The sequence below is a fragment of the Ahaetulla prasina genome, chromosome 14 (assembly GCF_028640845.1).
Source record: "Ahaetulla prasina isolate Xishuangbanna chromosome 14, ASM2864084v1, whole genome shotgun sequence".
Taxonomy (NCBI): domain Eukaryota; kingdom Metazoa; phylum Chordata; class Lepidosauria; order Squamata; family Colubridae; genus Ahaetulla; species Ahaetulla prasina.
The window spans coordinates 875,254-898,125 of NC_080552.1; the positions used below are offsets into that span (position 1 = coordinate 875,254).

Here is a 22,872-nt window from a genome sequence, read left to right on the forward strand (position 1 = left end):
TAGAGGCTCCTTAGCATAGTGAGGTAGCAAGAAGGACTCATGCCCTGATTGTACAGAACAGATAATTGGGGTGGGGGAAATGCAGCTCCCCAGTGTTGGGACATTTTTCAGGGTCATTCCTGCATGAATGATTGAGAGCCAATGGCTAGCGGTTAAGGAACTGGGCTAGAAACCGGGAGACTGTGACTTCCAGTTCTGGCTTAGGAAAGAAAACCAGCTGGGTGACTTTGGGCCAGTCCTTCTCTCTTAGCCCACAACCTCCGGCTCAGTCAACAAGCCAGCCAATCAATTCCTGCCGCAACTAATAGATCAACATTCTGTTGATCAGAAAAAAGGAGGAAAATTATTAGGAAGAAAAAAAAATCTGCATGAATAATTGGATACAATTTTGATGCCAGTGAATAACAACTGTACCTTTTGGAGGTCAGAGGAGGGAATTAAAGTTTCCAGATCCTTCAAAGTCAGGAATTCAATAAAACCCTGAAATGTCTTTTCTAGAAACACCCAAAAATTGGTGTTTGAAACATAGCATCGAAGAGAGGAGGCTGAAGAAATCAAGGAAGGGAGGACAAAATTTATTTCAATAAAAATCAGGTAAGATCATTTGACAATTTTTAAATTTCTCAAGTAAAAATATTATCAGGCTTGATTTAAAATTTATACTTAAGATTTAAACGTTACCTTTACTGAGGATGAAAGCAAAGCCTGCATCCTTAGTAATAATCATACTGACATTTATTTAAAACATTTGATAATAATGTGAATTTCCTCTTATGTATCATTTTAACAATCATTGCAAGTCAACACCCTGAGCCCCATTGGAGGATCCAAGGGCAGAGGGATGTAGACATGGGGGGACAGGGCACCCGAAGGCATCTAACAAAGTCAGCTGAGTGGGGTTCTTGTGAAAGTGTCTTTCACCCCTTATAGTCTCTGCTGCCCCCTCCATCCAAAATGCAGCCCACCAGTCTTTTGCCACCGGGACTGCACCGGTCGCTAAGTTACCTGAGATCACCCTAAGGATGGCTTCAAAAATTTTCTGTCGAGTAGCATTGCCAAATTGACCAAGAGAGCCGTTTAACAGAGTTATTCTGTAATACAGAAAAAGTATTATTACTCCCAACCATTCAGAAAGAATGCAAAGTGCTCAAAAAGGGCTGATATGCAAGACAGACGGGCGCAGGTGCCATGAAGCCTCCTGCCTACATATCTGGCTTAGGCCTGAATGTCTTGTGCAACAAGCCAACAAGGAATATAAAGCCCAGAAAAAAATAAAGAATCCCTCTTAGCCAGGAATCTCTTAGGAAAGCCAATTATCTCGCCTCTCCTGTACTCTCCAGTCTGTAATATATCACATAACATAATATAAAATATATTTACTAAAACTAGTAAAGTCGCATTTTTAGTTGGACAGCCTTATAAACCCAGTAGGTAGATATGGTGTGTGTGTGTGTGTGTGTGTGTGTGTGTGTGTGAGATATATATGAGAGTGGATATGTGATATGTGATATATAACATATGAAATATGTTATGACATATCTATAACAATTAATATGGCACTTAAAAATAGCATAATTAAAGAATTTATTGAAATGAAATAAGTAATAGTAATAGAGCTCATACACAGCATTGACAGCAGAACAATTTCTGGTCTCCAGATCCTCAAATAAGAGTGGAACAAGTGAACTGTTTATTCCCGATATCAATTTTGGGAGGTATTGCATCATCCAGAGTGTCAACTCCACATCATCTGCCTTTCGAAGGATGGGTTGGGCTGCCACCAGCAAGTGCTCCAGGAGGCTGGCTTGGACCTCCTTTGGCAGGCTAACGTTGTCCTTGAAATGGAAGATCAAGCAGAAGAGTGTGACTGAATTATTGTCTTATTTCTTGAGAGAGGGATTATATGAAAGTAGAAATTAGATGTTTGGGCGCCAGGTGGACTCTCTGATAATCAGATGAGACTTTAACAAAAGCTTTGCAATTGTGCCTATCCCTGGTACCTAGCCAAGGATTTCTCTTGATGGATGCACTTCTGTTTCAAGGGACCTGTTCCACCTGAAACTGCCTTAGAATAAAAGTCACCTGAAATGCTAATGAACTCTAATCAGTGTATCTCCTCCTCACTTCATCTGGGCTTTAATACTCATTGGAAGAACAACAGAATAACAGAGTTGGAAGGGACCTTGGAGGTCTTCTAGTCCAACCCCCTATTCAAGGAGGCCATTGACCATTACAGTCAAATGGCTGTCCAATCTCTTCTTAACAACTTCCAGTGATGGAGCACCCACAAGGACAATTGTTCTAACTGGAAGGAAAATTCTCCTTAATTCTAAGTTGGATCTCTTTTTGTTAAACTTCCATCCGTTACTTCTTGTCTTACCCTCAGGTGCTTTGGGAAATAGGTTGACCCCCAAATCTTCTTTGTGGCAGCCCCTTAGATATTGGAAGACTGCTTTCATGTCACCCCTAGTCCTTCTAGTCATTAAACTAGACATACCCAGTTCCTGAAACCGTTCTTCATGTTTTCACCTCCAATCCCCTAATCATTTTTGTTGTTCTTTCTGTATACTTTCTAGAGTTTCAACATCTTTTTTATATCATGATGACTAAATATATGAGTTGTAAGAAAGGAAAGATGGGAAATAGATCCACATTTTTTTTAAAAAAGGATGTATTTTAATACCTGAATCAAGACTCAAAGATGGAAAAGCTAGCTTTCCAATGTGCCCAGAAAAAATGAATCATAAATAATTTTAGAAAGTTTACTAAGATCAATGTATGAGAACCATATTATGTGGACTCTAAGTATGACTTTAGGCCAGTCAGTCTCCCTCAGCCCAGCATACCTCAAAGGGTTGTTGTTGTTGTAGGAAAATAGGAGGAGGAAGGTGCGTGGGAAATGCTTGTTATTTGTAAAAGTATATGAAATTATGTAGATGAATCAAACAAATAAATAAATGATTTGTAGAACAGAAAGTTACCTCAGTGAGACAGTGGAAAAAATAATAATTCAGCCCCATATAAGAAAAGCAAAACCAGAGGACATAGAAAATAATTAGTTGGAAGCCATCTTATTCAAATAAAATTCTCAAATAAAAATTAGTTACTGACTCTTAGCCTACAAGCTCATCCCGGGGTGTCCTAAAGGTGAGTCAAAGATGCTTCACTAAATGTTCCTTTGGAACCCAGTCCCATGAGGCCATCTTCATCTCATTCAACCCATGAATTTTATCTATCAAATCAAATGTTAATGCAGTGTTTCCATCTCCTCCCAAAATAAGTCTTGCTTATACATGATTTGTGGAGCCTGTGGCAACCACAAATTTGTCAGTCACATTTTAGCCCCATGTGTGTAAACAGTTTGTGGTTCAGTGTGTCATGCAAACCTGGAAGATTTGAGGGAATTGCAAAATCAACATAATTGACTGCAGCCTTAATGGTTGCAAACACTTCATAAAATGTGTCCAGCAGATCAGGAGAGCAGACCTGACCTGCTGTCATACCTGTCTTCTGAATTCATTAATGTATTCTGTCAGTGTAGCTGTTGTTATGAGATGCATCACCCTCTCAACATCTTTGGGGGTCTTCAGAGCTCCATCACTGGCAGAAAACTGTGCAAGTTGCCTGACGGTTAATTTCTTGAGAACAACCCACTAAGAAGGAAAACAGGCAAGTCAGTGGAAAGATGAGAACTGCAATAAAACTACAGCTTTTTAGCCTATATATTCAAATATCTCAAGTCTATCTTTTTTTTTAATGCTCCTATTTTTCACTTTTTTATTTACAGAGAAATCCTAAACTTATGAAATATTTTCATGGCACAATTGATCCACAAAAAAGAGGTCTATATACAATAAAAATTCTCTTTTAATGAATTGACCAAGTGTGAAGATTGAATTCAATGTTGAAAAAGTGATGTAGATAGTGCACATTTATTCTGTGTTCTGCAATACAAATCAGCATGACCACAGTAGTTCCAAAGGGGCTTTTCAAAAGGCAACTTGGTTTTCTTGGGTTTTTTCTTGAAAACAATTTACTTCTCATCCATCACCTGGATTGAGAATCTCCACTGACAGACATATGGCCCCAGGAAGGATCAACTGCCATGGGATTTTGCTCCATCACAGCATATCTGAAAATTGAAGTGTAGCTACTGATGATAGATGGTACACCTGTTCTTTTCTAGCCTACTTATAAAAGAGGCCAACCTAGTTCATTTTGATTTGCAATGAAAATAGAGCAAATATCTCATGGAAAGAAAGACAACTGTGAGCCATATATAAAATCCCTTTCCAACTCTGTTAATCTGTTAATGCAGGTGGAGGGATGATATTCTGCAAAGAAAATTAGAAAACAGAGAATGAAAAGTAGAATAAATAAGTAATGTTAGCTTCACCAGTTCTTGAAACTAGCTTCCTGGTAGGAATAATAATGGAATAACAATGGACTGCGAGGTTCCCCCGCCTCACAGGAATGGCCCTCCGTACTATCGAGGGCCTACCTTAATGAAGGGTCTTGGGATCCAGAGAGTGGCATGCATCGAAGAAGAATCTTTGGGGGTTTTTAAATAGGTTTTTTAAGAAGGGTTTTTTAAGCGGGGGGAGGGAAGGGATGGGTAGGGGGAGAAACCCGTCTGGGAGGGTATGTCCAGTCCCTGCGCTTGCTCACGGCGTTTTTTTATCCTGTCCGAAGGCGGTGTTCATGGTGTAGAGGTGTTGTTCCATCTGTACGGTAAGTGGGAGAGGCAGATATGGTGGAAGCGAGGGGCCGTATCGTTTTCTGGGAGCACGTGCTCGCTGTTTAAAAGCGATCACGTGCTCCGGCCCCTCAGTCCTTACCCATTCCCCGGATGGTCAAGACCCTCAGACCTTGGGCCTACGGTTGATGTTGTGCAATGCCCGGTCTGTGGTCAATAAGGCCCCCCTGATCTGCGATCTTATTCAGGGGGAGTCCGCGGACTTTATGGGCATTACGGAGACCTGGTTGGGCACAGAAGGGGGTGTACCCCTGGTTGAACTGTGCCCCCCGGGTTTCCGGGCATTCCATCAATTGAAGGCCCAAGGTAGGGGTGGGGGGGTGGCGGTTGTGATTAGAGAAAGTCTAGGGCCGAGGAAGTCCACTGTGCCTCAGATAGCCGGTTGTGAATCCCTCCTTGTGAAGTGGGGCCATAGGAATCAGATGGGTCTGTTGATCACATACCTGGCTCCTTGCTGCGTGACTACAGCCCTACCCGAGCTACTGGAGGTGCTTGCCGGGGTGGCGGTTGAGATTCCCAGACTTTTGGTTATGGGGGATTTCAACTTGCCATCAGCTGGCTTGTCATCAACGGTGGTACGGGAGTTCCAGGCTTCCATGATGGCCTTGGACCTGATTCAAGTAACTGATGGCCCTACACACAGTGGGGGAGGCACACTGGATCTGATTTATATTTCTGGACAGTGGTTAAATGATCTGGAATTAGGAGATTTAGTGACAGAACCTGTGTCATGGTCAGATCATTTTCTCCTTCGCCTGGACTTTCGGACTGCCGCTCACCACTGCAGGGAGACGGAACCAATGCGTTGGTTCCGTCCCAGGCGCCTGATGGACCCCGAGAGGTTCCTGACGGAGCTTGGGCCGTTCCCTGAGGATCTTGCCCACGGCACGGCTGAAGAACTAGTTGCGGCCTGGGAACAGGCCGCGGCCGGGGCTTTGGACCGTGTCGTGCCTTTGCGGCCTCTGACCCGGCGTAGATCTCAATTGGCTCCTTGGTTCTCTGAGGAGCTGAGAGAGATGAAACGCCAGAGAAGACGCCTAGAGAGTACCTGGAGGTCCAGCCGTTCCGAGGCTGATCGGACACTAGTTAGGTCTTTTTCTAAGACCTACCTAGTGGCACCGAGGGAGGAGAAACGTTCTTACGTTTCCACCCTCATTGCGTCGGCAGATAACCACCCGGCCGCCCTGTTTCGGGTGACCCGCTCTCTCCTTCATCAGGAGGGGCGGGATGACCCCTTGCAAGGACGTGCCAAGGAGTTTAACGGTTATCTATACGATAAAATCGTTCAGCTTCGGGTTAATTTGGACCAAAATTGCGATGATTCAAGTGAGAGGACGGAGACGCGTCTTGTTGAGGTTGTTTGGGATGAGTTTGATTCTGTGGCTCTCAAGGACGTGGACAGGTTACTGGGGAGGTTACATGCCACTACATGTTTACTGGACCCGTGTCCCTCCTGGTTGGTGCTGGCCACACAGGAGGTGACACGAGGCTGGCTCCGGGGAATTATAAATGCTTCTTTGTTGGAAGGGGTTTTCCCCGCTGCCTTGAAAGAGGCAGTGGTGAGACCCCTCCTCAAGAAGCCTTCCCTGGACCCAGCTATTTTGGGAAATTATCGTCCAGTCTCCAACCTTCGCTTTGTGGCGAAGGTTGTAGAGAGTGTGGTTGCATGGCAGCTTCCCCAGTACCTGGATGAAGCTGTCTATCTATCTAGACCCGTTCCAGTCCGGCTTCCGGTCCGGATATAGTACCGAGACAGCTTTGGTCGCGTTGGTGGATAACCTCTGGAGGGCCAGGGATAGGGGTTGTTCCTCTGCCCTGGTTCTATTAGATCTCTCAACGGCTTTTGATACCATCGACCATGGTATCTTGCTGCACCGGTTGGGGAGTTTGGGAGTGGGAGGCACCGTTTATCGGTGGTTCTCTCCTATCTCTCTGACCAGTCGCAGACAGGGGGGCAGAGATCGACTGCAAGGCGCCTTACTTGTGGGGTGCCACAGGGGTCGATTCTCTCGCCTCTCCTGTTCAACATCTATATGAAGCCGCTGGGCGAGGTCATCAGTGGCTTTGGGATGAGTTACCATCTGTACGCTGACGACACACAGCTGTACTTTTCCAACCCAGGCCACCCCAATGAAGCTGTCAAAGTGCTATCCTGGTGCCTGGAAGCTGTATGGTTCTGGATGGGGAGAAACAGGCTCAAGCTCAATCCCTCCAAGACGGAGTGGCTGTGGATGCCGGCACCCCGGTACAGTCAGCTGCAACCGCAGCTGACTGTTGGGGGCGAGTCATTGGCCCCAATGGAAAGGGTGCGCAACTTGGGTTTTCTGGATGGACGGCTGTCGTTTGAAGATCATTTGGCGGCCGTCTCGAGGAGAGCTTTTTACCAGGTACGCTTGGTTCGCCAGTTGCGCCCCTTCCTCGACCGGGATGCTTTATGCACGGTCACTCACGCTCTTGTTACCTCTCGTTTGGATTATTGCAATGCTCTCTACATGGGGCTCCCCTTGAAGTGCACCCGGAGGCTTCAGTTAGTTCAGAATGCAGCTGCACGGGTGATTGAGGGATGTAACACCGCTCCTGCGCAGACTGCACTGGCTTCCTGTGGTCTTTCGGGTGCGCTTTAAGGTTTTGGTTACCACCTTTAAAGCGCTCCATGGCTTAGGGCCCAGGTACTTACGGGACCGCCTGCTGTTACCTTATGCCTCCCACCGACCCGTACACTCACACAGAGAGGGTCTTCTCAGGGGCCGTCCGCCAAGCAGTGTCGGCTGGCGGCCCCCAGGGGAAGGGCCTTCTCTGTTGGAGCTCCTACCCTCTGGAATGATCTTCCCCCTGGCTTGTGTCAATTACCTGACCTTCGGACCTTTCGCCGTGAGCTGAAAACGCACCTATTTATTAAAGCGGGACTGGCTTAAATTTTTTAAAAAATTTTTTAACTGGGGTTACTATTTTATGAATTTTAAGGGTTTTAAATTTAATTATTTTAAAATTCGGCCATTTATGGAATATGTTTTTTAAATCTTTGTTTTAATTGTATATTGTACTGTTTTAAAATTGGCTGTACACCGCCCTGAGTCCTTCAGGAGAAGGCCGGTATAAAAATCTAATTAATTAATTAATTAATTAATTAATTAAATAAATAAACAAACAAACAAACAAACAAACAGCTTTCTCATCTAATTTTTCACTTTTTAAAAAAGATACATTCGTGTCTGTTTATAGTAACTCAGATTGCCTGACCTTTTCTCCAAACCCACCTCATGTTCACGTGCTCATGTTCATGTGATGACTACCTTTGGCTTCTATTTTTTTCCCCAGTGGGACATGATGCACTCATTCAGCTTCGGGATGGTCTGGACCAAAATTGCGGTGACGCGGGTGAGACGGCTGAGGGTGGTCTTGGTGACATTTTATGGGATGAGTTTGACCCTGTGGCTCCCGAGGACATGGACAGGTTGTTGGGTAGGCTGAATGCCACCACGTGTTTACTGGACCCGTGCCCCTCCTGGTTGGTGCTGGTCACTCAGGAGGTGACACGAGGCTGGCTCCAGGCAATTACGAGCGCTTCCTTGGTGGAGGGAGTCTTCCCGGCCGCCTTGAAAGAGGCGATGGTGAGACCCCTCCTCAAGAAGCCTTCCCTGGACCCAGCTGTTTTAGGTAATTATCGTCCGGTCTCCAACCTTCGCTTTGCGGCGAAGGTTGTAGAGAGTATGGTGGCATATCAGCTTCCCTTACACCTGGATGAAACTGTCTATCTAGACCCGTTCCAGTCCGGTTTCCGGCCCGGTTACAGCACTGAGATGGCTTTGGTCACGTTGGTGGATGATCTCTGGAGGGCCAGGGATAGGGGATGCTCCTCTGCCCTGGTCCTATTAGACCTCTCAGCGGCTTTCGATACCATCGATCATGGTATCCTGCTGCGCCGGTTGGGGGGATTGGGAGTGGGAGGCACCGTTTATCGGTGGTCCCCCCCCTATCTCCCCGATCGGCCGCAGACGGTGTTGACAGGGGGGCAGAGGTCGGCTCCGAGGCGCCTCACTTGTGGGGTGCCGCAGGGGTCGATTCTCTCGCCCCTTCTGTTCAACATCTACATGAAGCCTCTGGGTGAGATCATCAGTGGCTTCGGTGTGAGGTACCAGCTGTACGCTGATGACACCCAGCTGTACTTTTCCACACCGGGCCACCCCAACGAAGCTATCGAAGTGTTGTCCCGGTGCTTGGAGGCCGACGGGTCTGGATGGGGAGAAACAGGCTCAAGCTCAATCCTCCAAGACTGAGTGGCTGTGGATGCCGGCATCCCGGTACAGTCAGCTGAGTCCTCGGCTGACTGTTGGGGCGAGTCATTGGCCCCGATGGAAGGGTGCGCAACAGGCGTTCTCCTGGATGAACGGCTGTCTTTGGAAGATCATTTGACGGCCGTCTCCAGGAGAGCTTTTTACCAGGTCCGCCTGGTGCGCCAGTTGCGCCCCTTTCTAGACCGGGATGCCCTATGCACGGTCACTCACGCCCTCGTGACGTCTCGCCTGGATTACTGCAATGCTCTCTACATGGGGCTCCCCTTGAAGGGCATCCGGAGGCTGCAGTTAGTTCAGAATGCAGCTGCGCGGGTTATAGAGGGAGCCCCTCGTGGCTCCCGTATGACACCAATCCTGCGCAGACTGCACTGGCTACCTGTGGCCTTCCGGGTGCGCTTCAAGGTTTTGGTAACCACCTTCAAAGCGCTCCATGGCATAGGGCCGGGTTATCTACGGGACCGCCTACTGCTACCTAATACCTCTCACCGACCCGTGCGCTCTCACAGAGAGGGACTCCTCAGGGTGCCGTCAGCTAGGCAGTGCCGTCTGGCGACGCCCAGGGGAAGGGCCTTCTCTGTGGGGGCTCCCACCCTCTGGAACGAACTCCCCCCAGGACTCCGTCAACTTCCGGACCTCCGAACCTTCCGTCGCGAGCTCAAGACACATTTATTCATCTGTGCAGGACTGGCCTAGATTTTAAATTTATAGGGGTTTTAAATTGGTTTTAATATTTATATTTTAAAATTTGGCATTAGAATAAGTTTTTTCATGGTTATTTTAATGTATATAAAAATGTTTTTATTTGCCTGTGAACCGCCCTGAGTCCTTCGGGAGATAGGGTGGTATACAAATATGAATAATAAATAAATAAATAAATAAATAAATAAAAATTCATACAACAGAGGCCGGATTATCACATTGTGCTAACCCATTTAGTTATGTTTGAGGACAGAAACCCTAACCCTATCATCAGACTCCTGGCCATAAACATTTCTCCCATTTGGTAGACTACAATCTATCTTCTCCCACAAAGCAGCTGAGAAGTTCTGGGACTGATCCTAAATGCATTCTACTATACTATTGTCCCACAGGCAATGTGATGGATTTGAAGCCTGACCTTTTGAGTCCCTTGCAGTCTCCAAGAAGCAGCAACCAATGGAACAGATCCCATTTCAGACTGCTAGAAGCCATAACCGAACTGAATAGGCTTTCTGAACATCATCAAATCTACTAAGTGAGTAATTTTTGTAAGAACAAAGGAGAATTGTCAGATGAGACTAAGAAAGTTCCACCAAGTTCAGCTTCCTTCACCCAGATTCCTGTGGGAAGCTCCTAAGTAGCTCTCCTGTTCCCCTCCATCAGCAACTGCTCTTTAGAAACAATGCACCTCTAAGCTCATTGCTTCTTCATTGCTACTCTGGTCAGAGGCCACTTGCAGATAGACCCAGTTATTATTGTAATTCTCTTCCCTACAGACATTTTTTCAATACATCTTTATTACAGATCCTTTAGTTGTCTTATTATAACATAATAATATGAAATAAATGTCTATAAATACCACCAAAAAACATGCAAAAATATAGAAATGTTTGATACAAATCAAGACGTAGGAAACTTAACTAGCCAAGAAGTATTTAGTACCCCTCCCTCCCTGTAAAGACTGAATCAATTACTTACACCACTGAACCTGGAATTCAAAGAAAGAAATTCTTGATACTTGGCATATCGACTGAAACGTGCAAAATTGACCAATAGCCACGAGGTGCTGTTGAGGTCCTTTGTGCAAGCTGATCCTGCAATTAAACAGTTGGCAATAAAATTAAGTTATAAAGACGCTCTAAAACAGTGGTAGTCAACCTGGTCCCTACCAGGTGGGCGGTAGGGGTTTTGTCCGATATTGAAGCACTTTCCTTTTATTTTAATTTCATTGACTTTTTAAAAAAATTTCATAGCATTATTTAAAAACATTTTCATTAGGTTTTCATAAAATTCTGAAAATATACTATTTGCATCGCCCGTGCATAAGTTTAGTTCACCTTACGTAAGTGAAACTAAAAGGCGCTATAGTGCGACCGCAAACAAAAGAGCCTCGTCCCAGAATAGCTCACGCATCTCCCCCCACACCACCCAGCTGTAACAGACAAGCAGAGCTGGTAGCCAGCACCCCCCACCCCAACCAAATACACGATGCGCAAGAGGCATGGTAAGACGACAATACACGGCACATTACTGTGGAACCGGTGGGCGGTTAGAAATTTTTACTACTACAGAGATACAAAAGTGGGCGGTAGGTATAAAAAGGTTGACTACCCCTGCTCTAAAAGAACTAGGATGGTTTGGAAGTACAAAGTCTTGCATTTTAAAGATCCCTGCACCCACTTCAGTTCTCCAACTGAATACTTTCTTTTCTTTCTCTGTCCCCATTCTCTTCTCCTGAATTTTATTTTTCCCTTTTTATTATATTGCCATAAATCTGAGATGTTGTACTGTTTCAATACGGTGATGTTTATAAGATAGGATTACTAATTATTAACATTCTATTATTAAGATAGCTTAATGTGCTTCCCCTTCATGGATTACTGCCTTGTCGTGGCAAAGGGGCTCACATAGCTCAATGAAGCTATGAGCTACGCCGTGCATGGCCACCAAAATGGACAGGTCATAGCAGAGAGCAGAGAGCAATGGAGAAGGAGCTTAGCAGAAAAAATGTCAATATTGATTATAACTTGGGATGATAATATTACAAACATAAAATTATTTGGGGTTTTTTTTCATCCAAACATAAACATAACATTAACAAAAAAACTGCTGCAATTCACATTGAAGTATTAGTTATATGATAATGGTTTCAATTTTAAACTTGCAACTTAAATTGTCCACTTTATTGTTACTATATATTAAAAGTGGGGAATAAAGAAAGCAAATTTAACAAAAGTTAAAATACCTAAAAGGCAAAAAAATATTTCCAAACCCATTATAATTTCAATTACCCCCAAGTCAAGATAGATTACTGAGGATGGGGTTCCATTTGCAGTCCAGGACATTTAGAGGGGGTGAAGTTGTGGGGGTCATTCATTTCATGGAATATTAAATAACAATGGCTGGGTTTGATCAGCTGTGATTTGGCAGTCTGTGGCTTAGTGAGTTGTGTGAACTCACAATTTCCTTAGCGCACATGATATGAATGGGTCTAGCTAAGCTGATTTAAACATTTTGAGTAATCCAGCCAGTTTATTGGAAAGAGGAGACTAAAACATACAATGAACGGTTGAGGAACTGGCCATGGCTAGTCTAGTGAAGAGAAGGAGCAGGGGAGACATGATAGCAGTCTTCCAGTATTTGAGGGGCTGCCACAGAGAGGAGGGGGTCAAGCTATTATCCAAGGCACCTGAAGGCCAGACAAGGAATAACAGATGGAAACTGAACAAGGAGAGATTCAACCTGGAAATAAGGAGGACTTTTCTGACAGTGAGAACAATCAAGCAATGGAACAGAAGTTGCCTTCAGAAGTTGTGGGAGTTTCATCACTAGAAGTTTTCAAGAAGAGACTGGACTGCCATCTGTCAGAAATGGTGTAGAGTCTCCTGCTTGGACAGGGGGTTGGACTAGATGACCTACAAGGTCCCTTCCAACTCTTTGAATCTGTTAACTAGGAGCCTAGATTGTCATGCTCATCCTACGTGGGCAAAATGAGGTAGGTGAAATCAAGATGGGATTGCTGAAGCCCCACTCATAAAAGGGGTGGAGTTTGATTACATTGTTCCCCCCTGCCCCACCCCAGATGCTCCAGATGACCAATCAGCAGGAGGACTGAGGGCTCCCTGCACTCCATGGGGTCTATCGAGAAACTCTGTGGGAAGAGGGGAAACCACCAAATTAGAGGTCTTATTGAATGAAAGAAGTGACCTTCACATCAGACTTTATGTTGTTAGCCACCCAGAGTCATTGGATAAAATGGGAGACAAGCAAATTTTATAATTAAATAATAAATAAGAGTTATTGCAAGCATTCTAGAGGTCCTGGGAATATTGTTTTTTCATTGTATATCCTGATTGTTTCATCTTTTTACTTAGAACTCCAGGGGAATTAGTTTTCCTCCCACCAGGAGTAGGAAAATAAAGGCCCTAGATTAACTTGCAATTGCCCAACATTTGGCCCAGCCCAGTGACTACACTGCGGTGTACTTCAGATCAGCCACCAAGAGTCCACACCCTGACATATACCATTGTTCTCTTACCACTAGCATTCAATCCCCTTAAATAAGGAAGTTGGAACGAGTGGAAAACTTCATACTGGATGTGATGATTCATCTTCGTAAATTCTGCATCTAATCCTTTAACACTGAGAAACAGAAGTGTGGTTTGGAAAAGAGAAGAGATAGATAGAAAAATGAAGACCAGGAGAAAGAGGAAGGGAAAAAAAATCTTCTGAAGCGAAGTTAAATATTCACTGGTTTATAGGACTAGCCTACTCCAATCTGGGGTCCTTCAGATGTCATATGTGGCTTTTCCCCAACTTGATGCAGCCATGTTGGCTGGGAATTCTAGCAACTGCACTCCCAAAATATCCAGAGGGCACCAGCTTGGAGAAGCTTGAGCTACAGTGTCCACGTTACTTCTAAAGAACAATGCCTAACCATTTCAAACTGGGCTCTAAATTCTCCAAAATGGAGGGAAATGAAGTCTTTATCCCCCAAATAAACTGGTTTCCTTGCAGTTTTGCTCCTCTCTGGACCCAAGCAAAACCAACTTGTTCAAGTTCCAGACAAATCCCAGCAGCCCTCCAACTAGAAGAGCTAGCAAAGGATAAAGCTTCTTTCTTACAGCAGGGTCATTCCTCACTGCATTGGAAGAAAGAGCAAAAGAACAATTACAACAATAACAATAATAATAGCATGAAAAACCACTGGATCATTTATACTTGTCAGAAAATTAATATGATAGGTGTCAGTTCTATTACCAGAAACAGGTAGTATCTATATATCTAAAACAAAGGCTGATCAAATCAGGGCAAAGCACCTATTCCATAGGTCACCTATAACTTGCAGCAAACATATCTATGAACTATGGCTGAGTCAGAGGTCCCAGAGGGGACGTCTCAGTTTTCTTATCTAATACTACCATTTGTTTATACAGAACAAAATACAGAATTCAAATGAGAGAAACATTATTGCTAATTTCTTAATGTTTGATTTTGCAGGATCATCTCCCAACAAAACTCTTGTTAGACAGGCTTGATAGGAAGGGATAGAAAGATCTCTTAAATGTGTTCTGGAGAACACTACAAAAATATTCAGCACATACTGCAGCCTTGCTTCACGACCTTGAGTGAGGGTTTCAGATATGTGAATTCCAATTTTCATACAAATGTTTCTATAGACCTAATATTCAGACTATAGGATGCTGGCTATAGGAAAATCAAAATTTCAAAATGATTGAAGTTTGAGAATTGACAATATTCCTCTCTGGTAGACATGGTAGCAGGTGTTATGCAATCCCGGGAATAACTGAACAGTCATAACTGAAGAAAAGATTAATAGTCCCACCACATACATTGCCTGGTATTGCTCACACTGCATGGTCTCATTGTGAAGACACTGGAGCATCTCTAGTGAAATTCCTGCGATAAAAGGGCGAAGTCTTTTCTGGAACCAGGACATCACAAAGGCAGTCTCGTTGAAGCGACCTTCGTTTCTTAGCTTCTCATCCCACAAAGCTTGCATTATGGCAGTTTTTGCTTGATTGGAAATTATGGAAGAGTTCACAATCTGGGGAGGAGATGTGAGAGTTGCAGAGAAATTTCAGTCTAAGGGAAAAATGGAACATGCAGTGTGGTGGGAATGAATCGTGAACTCAGAGAACATTGAGAAGAGTTGAAAGTGGAGGAGACCTTCCTCCCATTCATGACCGAAGGGCCTTGAGGCAACCAAAAGTCTGCCAGCACTTCTTGCCAAACGAGCTCTGTCTCACTCAGAGGCCACGGCTGTCCTTACACATCTAATGTGAAACAACTTCAGGAAAGCAACGGCTAGAATCCCCTTGTGTCACCCACCAGGAAAAAAAAATCCCTGGCAACTCTTCTCCTTGAGAGAGGAGACAAGATAGCGGATGTGTCTCCCAGAAGGTGCCCACAGATCAGGTGCAGCAGTTCACATAGGAGTGGGGCATTGCCCACTTAACCTGCCTAACTACCTGTTAACTGTTCCCTGTTAGCTAAAGAACCTCATCTTATTCCCACTTTTGGAAGACCCCTGGGCAAATGGTCATAAAGATTGTCAGAAAAGAAGGAAGGAAGTTTATTTTATTTATTTATTTATTTATTTATTTATTTTATTTATTTATTTTGTCACAACAGTATATATAAGCATAAGCATGAAAATAACTATATAATATATAAGCATACATATGAGCATAAGTATGTAATAACTATATTAATTGGTTCTTTCATCATAAATTCTTTAAATTCTCCCCACATCATGGCAGTCTCCAAACAAGGTGACACGAGGGGGAAAGTATGATAAATGGGAGGGGGGGTAATTAAATTAACACCTCCTTTCACCTTTTCCTTCTCAATTTTCCCAAAGCCTGAAAAACAAGGTGGCAGTCACGGGGTTCACAATTTGGCACCTGGAGTAGGCAGGTGCGTAGCCCAAATTGTGAGAGGACCAGGAGCTTGTCTTATGTGAGAAGCAGCAGTGCAGTCACGGGCCCTTCATCTGCCCCTTGCTGTGGATACATGAGACCGTCTATCCCGCAGGTCAGCAGCCCCAACTGAAATATCCCTCTGGAAATATCAGAGGGTGAAGAATAAACCTCGTAAAGATGAAGTCAATAAAAAAAACTCCCTCCCAAGCGTTCTGGACCTCCCAGAGGTGTTGGAGGGAAACTTCTCTTAGAGCCAGGCCACCTGCGTTATTTGTAGAAGGCTGCTCTCACGTCCATGAAGCACAGAGAGCTTTATCGGTTCCTTACCCATCATTCATCAGTAAACTCACAAACTGCTTCCCTAACAGCAGAGCATAGGATCTATTGCTCAGTGTCAAGAAATAAGGGGGTAGGATGCAGAATCTTGGGAATGGAATAAGCAAAACTCCTGCTCTCATTTATGAGTTGCCTGAACTCCCTTTCTCTGATTGCAGAGCTAAAGGACTAACTGCCCTTTTCCCAAATAAGCCTAATACTGAAACATGACTCTGCTTTACATTTGCAGTTCTGAGATAGTCCATTTCTTTTCTTACACACAGAAAATTAAGTTTTTGCTTATTTAATTCTTTTTGTATTATTTTGGTTGAGAATTACGTGAACTGTAATCCAACACTATCTGGATAGTATCAAGCTTATCAGTCAACTAAGAATTTAACCAAACAGTCCCTCTATATATTAAATGCCTACAAACCAGTAGTGAAATCTGACCAGTTCGGACCGGTTCAGGCAAACCTGTAGCAGACATTTGGCCTGGGTCGCCAAACCGGTAGTGATCTCTGGCTGGCCACACCCCCAAACCAATTGCCCGGTCGCCACTCGCTCACCCTGCCCAGTCTCTCTGCCCTGCAGCTTGGCTACCTGAAGCGCTTGCGCCCCAACTGAGCGGCCCTGATCTGCCTGCCAGGTAAGCCTGCAAATCGTGGCCTAGCTAGCTGACCCTGCCCCCCCCCCATCCATCATCCCAGCCTGCCTCCCCTACTCCCTTCCCCATGGCCCTGCCATGCCTCCCTACCTTCCATGTGGCCTTCCCAGCAGTCCCCGTGGCCAGGCCCGCTTGCAAAGTCTTTCCCTACTCCATTCCCCGTGGCCCGTGGCCGGGCGGCCCTGACATTCTTGCCTGCCTTCCACGCAGCCTTCCCGGTGTCCGCATGGCCATCTTGCGAAGGCAGGCAAGCGGGCCTGGCCTGGGCATGGAGCGCCTCCATGTGCTTTCCGGGTCAGTGGCTGCTTCTCTCCCCTGCTGCTCTTGCTGGGAATAGGAAATCGTCTTTCGCAGCGCAGCGAAATTTAGCGTTGGGTCCGACTTCACTCCCATCGGGAAAGCTCTGCTGTCTGCAGCGTTTTCTGGACTGGGAGGACCCAAAGCAGCAACTCCTTGCTGTGTGTTTTCCCAGGGCCCCAAGGGCTGCCTCCTGGAGCACTGCTGATGCCACCCACTGCAAAAGAGCAGGAAAACTCCCTGGGAGTTCCAGGACACTGTGCCAAGGCCAATGCTGCCACTGCTTTGGAACTCTCCTTCTGCCGCCGCTGCTGTGGCTAGAGCTCACCACCAGGATCAGGATCAGTAAGTTCTTGCTTTGCTCCCCGGGAAGGGCTCCGTTACGGAGGGCTATGTGCCCAGACCAGATGCTTTCTCTCGGGCCTCCTGCCTCACATGTCTCGGGTGGGTCTCAGGCTCCTAGCCTTTGAAGGAGAAAGGAAAGGAGGAAGGGAAGGGAGGGGTGAGAGAGAAAAAAAAGAGAGAGAGAGAGAGAGAGAAAAGAAAGCGAGAGAGAAAAGAGACAAGAAAGAAAGAAAGACAAAGAAAAAGAAAGAAGGAAGGAAGAAAGGAAGGAAGGAAAGAAAGAAAGAAAGAAAGAAAGAAAGAAAGAAAGAAAGAAAGAAAGAAAGAAAGAAAGAAAGACAAAGAAAGAAAGACAAAGAAAGAAAGAAAGAAAGAGAAAGACGAAGGAAGAGAGAAAGAGAGAGAAAGAGGAAGGAAGCACCACAAACCCTGGCACTAGACGTGGCTTCAGAAGACGCTTTGAAACAGGACAGCAATCTAGGGCTGGAAGGGCTCTCGGAGGTCATCTAGTCCAACTCCTGCTGTAGCAGGAAACCTTACATTGTCGGGATTATTTTGGTGCTTCTAACAGGAAAATTGCCAGAAAGGAAAAGGAGTTTACTAGGACAAGGCTGCCATGCAGAGGAAGGCAGAGATTAGTCCTTGACTTATGACCACAATTGAGTCCAAAATTTTGGTTGCTAAGCAAGAGCGTTGTTAAGTGAGCTTCACCACATTTTACTCAATCCATGACATCTCCTGGCTCTAACAGTAAGTGACGTGAGTGATGTCAAGTTAGCCATGCCCGTCCGGTCACATGACCACCAAGCCGTGCCCTCCCGGTCACATGACCACTGAGCCACACCCACCAGGTCACATGACCATTGAGCCACGCCTGCCAAGCCACACCCACAGAACCAGTAGGGAAATTTTTTTGATTTCACCACTGTTACAAACGGTAGCCCTATCTTCTCCTTCCCTTCCCCTTTTTGTGCCTTCAAGTCAGTAGTGGCTCCTGGCAACTGTCTGGACCCCCCTGCAGTTTTCTTTGGAGCGTGCTTTGCCATGGCTTCCTTTGTGTCCCTGAGACAGCGTTACTGACCTCGCCCCTAAAATGGGACTGGAGTTCAAAGGTCTCCAAAGTTCTAGCCACAACCCAGACTGGCTCTCGCCTATCACACCATAAGCAATAATCACATATTGTGTGAATGCAGGCATTGAAGTAGTGATGAACACAGAGCAAGAGTACTTTCTTCTTTAACGGGGTTTTTTTTCTTTACCTTTTCATTAAATTCCTCCAGGGCATTGATCAGCTCTTCCTCATTCACTTGATTTAGAAGGACTCTGACTATATTTAGTGGAAGGTCGTATTTCTTCCTCAGGGTGAATTCCAAGGCTTGAATTATAAAGGTACTGTTAACATGACTGAGATTCTGAAGCTAGGAAGAGAGGATTTAAAAAGTATTAGTATTGGTGTCCAAAAGCAGTTTGAAAATGATACAGTAACAGCAAACTGGCAGGGAATTAGACACTAAAGCCAACTTTTTAATCTAGATATTGATGGATTAACAGATGTCCTTTTCCTTTTCTGAAATCTGCATGAATGAAATTGGACAGACTTTCTCCTAAAGCGGGAGGGGTCCCCAACCCCAGGGCCACAGCCTGTTGGAAACCGGGCAACAGGAGAAATGGGCAACCACGTGCACATGAAGCTCCCCTCGCGTAAGCGGCCAGGGCTTGTGCTCACAAAGTTCCATTTGCGTGAGTGGAGCTTCGTGTCTCGCGAATGCCAGACAGAGTTGTGCATCCACACGTGTGCCTGCCACTCACACACACACACACACACACACACACACTGGCCCACCAAGCTGGAAAGGTTGGGGACCGCTGTCCTAAAGGAATCCCTCCAGCCAATGACAATTCTATTTTAACTTTTTTAACAAGGATGGTTTGGTTTGATTTTAGCCACTAGTTGTTGTACAGGGTTGACATCTTCACCTTGCAGCGCACATGGAAAAGGCACAGAATTTTGACTGTACAGTCATGAGTGCCATCTTGACTTTTTAAAGCCATCCACCCCAAAATCACCAAAGTAGTGAGGAAACATCAAACTCAGAACAAGTAGACTCCTTATGACCTGTGCTTGAGGCACCCTCTTCTAAATCTTTTCCTCAAGGGCCACCACCCCCGAGACCAGAGTTTCTAACAGTGGGCCCTGGAGAAGGTGTTGGGCTGGCCTGACCTCTCCTAGCTGATGAAAGACCAGCAACGCCCTCCTGGCCCTGAATCAAGGATTTGGCAAATCCCGAAAGAGGTTCTTGAAAGCACAACACTCTTGTGAACTGAGCACACAAGCAGCATTCTCATTAAAATCCTGGACCAGCCTTATCTTAAGCTACTTAATCTAATTAGTGTGTAAGGCAAGCACATGGAGAACTTACATTGTCACAAACGAGGTGAGTAAGGTTGGCAGATATTTTGACATCAATTCTATAAGAAAAGGGGAAAAAAGACGGGCATAGAGGGACAATGCCAGAAAAGGCTCCCAAGAATGTGGTGAAGACCGTCCTAATTCCACACGTTCAATAAGGATGGCCCATTTTTGCAGCAACTGACATGGTATATGACCCACCCACAGCCTTAAAAAAAAAAACATCCTGCCAAAAATGTTAATATTTTCCAAAGAATTTTCAAGATTTGATGGGTTTTTTTCCATTACTAACTTGGTGTTATCTGATTATTCCTTATTGGATTAGAAAAAAATATCCTCCCTTTCCATTTTTAAACTCCTTTGGATCCAATCTGAATTTCCCTTACAGATTCAGAGCTTTTCCACAATCATGTCTTCCTTGGCTGTTGACAGGTTTTGTTATCACCAGGAAGGAAGATACAGGGCAGAAAGATGTTCAAATGTTCCCTAATATAGTGTAGCTCCCTCCAGAAGCAATTGGGAGTACAGTCCCACAGTTACAGGATTGCAAAACACGGATATATCTCATATATCTTCATTCTAGCTCTTTCACTTGCAAAAAATCCACTCAAAAATATTGTCTTTCTTGCAGCTAACCCCTTGCTTCCCTACTATACTCCATTCTGCAAACTGCCATATTATGTAGCAGCTCAAGTTCCCAACTGTTCCTCATGTAATCTAAAGAAATCAAGAAACAAAACTATTTGGCAATATGGCAATAAACAGTGACATTTTTTGCAGATTAAAATATTGCTCAAAGCTCAAGAACAAAGATTTGTAAAATAGAATGTTAGTCCTAAGTGTGGACAAGGAAATACCCTTTTACGCTAATTTCACTTTTGTTCAGAATCTTCCCAGCATCAGGAATTTGTTAATTGGTTTATAAAAATACCTCTCTACATCTTCACAAACTTCGGAAACTGCAAAAATAAAAATAAGAAAAAAAACAAAAAGAAAAAATTAGCAGGCTTCTCCCCAAAAAGGAGAATGCCAAACTCCAAGCATTGCAATATATCACGTACCATTAATCCTGGCAGCGGGACACTAAAACGAAGAAAAGTACAAAAGTGCAATTAATGTTGGATCCTTCAAATGTCAGTGAATTCACAACCGTGGTGCAAGTGTTTATTGCAAACTGCGATAAAAAATCATGAACCTTTAACTTTTAAAAACTAATTTGGTCTTTATTTCTTCAGATTCATAACATTGTCATAAAGCTAATACAAGTCTTTACAACGGGCAGGGAGACTATTTACAAACATAGGAGCCTTGCTTTAAAATGTTTGGCATCCATTCTCTACCATTTCTCTCCTTGTTGACCTGTTTCTCCTTTTGTGATCACACCCCTGCCAGGAATCCTTAGTAGTTAAGTGTCAGGCAGCTAGGTTAATTTTTGCCATTCTTTCTTTAAGAGAATTACAAAGTAACTCAAAATCTGGAACCAGGATATGTACTACAGTATACAACAAATGGGTGAAAACCTCTGTTCCTGATCATTTCGTGACAGCTTCTTTCCCAGGACACCCACAGGAGGAGATTAAAATCTGCAAGGTATTTGCATGCAAAAGACCAGTTACAATGCCCAGTTCACTATCTGGCAGATTTTGACAGGAGCAGGACAGCACCTTCACTGTGTCAAGAGACAAGCAACTTACCGATGCACCTTCCGCTCTGGCTACGAAGAAGGCTGCAAAACAAGAGGGAGGTCATTAGAAAGGGCCCTGGGCCTTTTCCAGTCATCATCATTTTCATCATTCCTCCAGCAAGGAAGAGCTTTCAAGTGGGCACAGCGACTCACCTCCTTGTGCCCAGATATGTCAGAAAAAGAGAGATTTAAACATAATGCATTGGCTGCCAGTCTACTTCTGGGTGCAATCCAATGTGTTGGTGATCACCTTTAAAGCTCTTCATGGCATGGGTCCAGGCTACTTGAGGGACCAGGCATCCCACTGGGGAGGAGGCACGCTGCAGGTCCCATCAGCCTGATTATTCTGGCTGGCGGGGTCCAAGAGGGTCTTCTCTGCTCTTGCTCCTGCCCGCTGGAACATCTCCCCTCCGCCGCCAATGTGAGGCTGGCCCCAGCACTCCCATCCCTTCGTAAGGGCCTAAAGACATGGCTCTGCCAGTTGGGCTCCAATGCAGGAACATCAGTGTGGTTGATTAAGAAGCGATCCCACCTCTCCCCCACCCTGTCCCCACCCTCCCCCTTTGTCATTGTGGGAGCACTTGTTGGTTTTGTTTTTAGTGTGTATATGTATGTATATCTTTTATGATTGTAAGCCACCCAGAGTTACCCTGTAGGAAGATGGGCACCCAATACATTTTTATAAAGAAATAGTTAATAAATAATCTCTTGAAGAGCACCCGGAGACTCCAGTTAGTCCAGAATGCAGCTGCGTGGGTGATAGAGGGAGCGGTTCGGAGCTCCCATGTAATACCCATTCTGCGCAGACTGCACTGGCTGCCTGTTGTCTTCCGGGTGCGCTTCAAGGTATTAGTGACTATCTTCAAAGCGCTCCATGGCTTAGGACCAGGATATTTACGGGACCGTCTACTGCCATCTTCTATCTCCCAGCAACCGGTGCGTTCTCACAGAGAGGGACTCCTTAGGCTGCCGTCAGCCAAGCAATGTCGACTGGCGGCCCCCAGGGGGAGGGCCTTCTCTGTGGGGGCTCCTACCCTGTGGAACGAACTTCCCCCTGGACTTCGACAACTACCCGACCTTGGGACCTTTCGCCGTGAACTTAAAACCTATTTATTCCGTCTTGCTGGACTGGCTTGATTTTTAAAATTTTAATTTGATTTTATGGGTTTTAAATTTTTGTAAATTTTATAGGGTGTTACTGTATTTTAAATTTGGCCAGTTGAATAAGTTTTTTAAGGGTTGTTCTTAGTATTGTATGTGTTGTTCTTTTTCTATTTTATTTTGGCTGTGCACCGCCCTGAGTCCTTTGGGAGAAGGGCGGTATACAAATTAAAATATTATTATTATTATTATTATTATTATTATTATTATTGTTATTGTTATTATTATTATTATTATTATCTAGAAGTTATGGCACGTGGAAGATGCCATAACTTTTGTAATTGAGCTGTTTTGGCGA

General features: G+C 44.7%; 2 protein-coding genes across 6 annotated transcripts in view; one reads left to right on the top strand and one right to left on the bottom strand.

The window, feature by feature from the left end:
• The window catches only part of LOC131185003 (uncharacterized), a 136,776-nt gene that overhangs the window by 66,858 nt on the left and 47,046 nt on the right, over nt 1-22,872 (bottom strand). For 3 of the 4 annotated variants that reach the window (XM_058157014.1, XM_058157016.1, XM_058157013.1), the window contains 12 exons: nt 21,424-21,455; nt 20,791-20,812; nt 20,661-20,688; nt 19,740-19,788; nt 18,579-18,737; nt 14,604-14,818; nt 13,289-13,392; nt 10,729-10,844; nt 3,504-3,653; nt 1,624-1,835; nt 1,006-1,091; nt 415-545 (listed from right to left, as the gene is read on the bottom strand). In XM_058157014.1, coding sequence (XP_058012997.1) covers nt 415-545; nt 1,006-1,091; nt 1,624-1,835; nt 3,504-3,653; nt 10,729-10,844; nt 13,289-13,392; nt 14,604-14,818; nt 18,579-18,737; nt 19,740-19,788; nt 20,661-20,688; nt 20,791-20,812; nt 21,424-21,455 — 1,304 coding nt within the window. The other variant, XM_058157015.1, reaches the window with a different exon arrangement.
• On the top strand, nt 457-22,768 carry LOC131185006 (uncharacterized). 2 transcript variants are annotated; one of them, XR_009152071.1, is made up of 3 exons: nt 457-594; nt 10,143-10,285; nt 21,181-22,768. XR_009152071.1 is itself a non-coding variant. In XM_058157024.1 (2 exons), exon 2 carries the CDS (start codon nt 4,885-4,887, stop codon nt 6,499-6,501), a length of 1,617 nt encoding a protein of 538 aa, XP_058013007.1. In that variant the 5' UTR covers nt 493-594; nt 3,788-4,884; the 3' UTR covers nt 6,502-7,268. The 2 variants fall into 2 exon arrangements, 1 of the variants encoding a protein (XP_058013007.1); XM_058157024.1 differs by lacking the exons at nt 10,143-10,285; nt 21,181-22,768 and adding an exon at nt 3,788-7,268 and having other exon boundaries at nt 493-594.

Excerpts from the sequence above, each read along its gene's own strand:
- LOC131185006 (XM_058157024.1), top strand. The coding sequence starts at position 4,885 with ATGTTGTGCAATGCCCGGTCTGTGGTCAATAAGGCCCCCCTGATCTGC.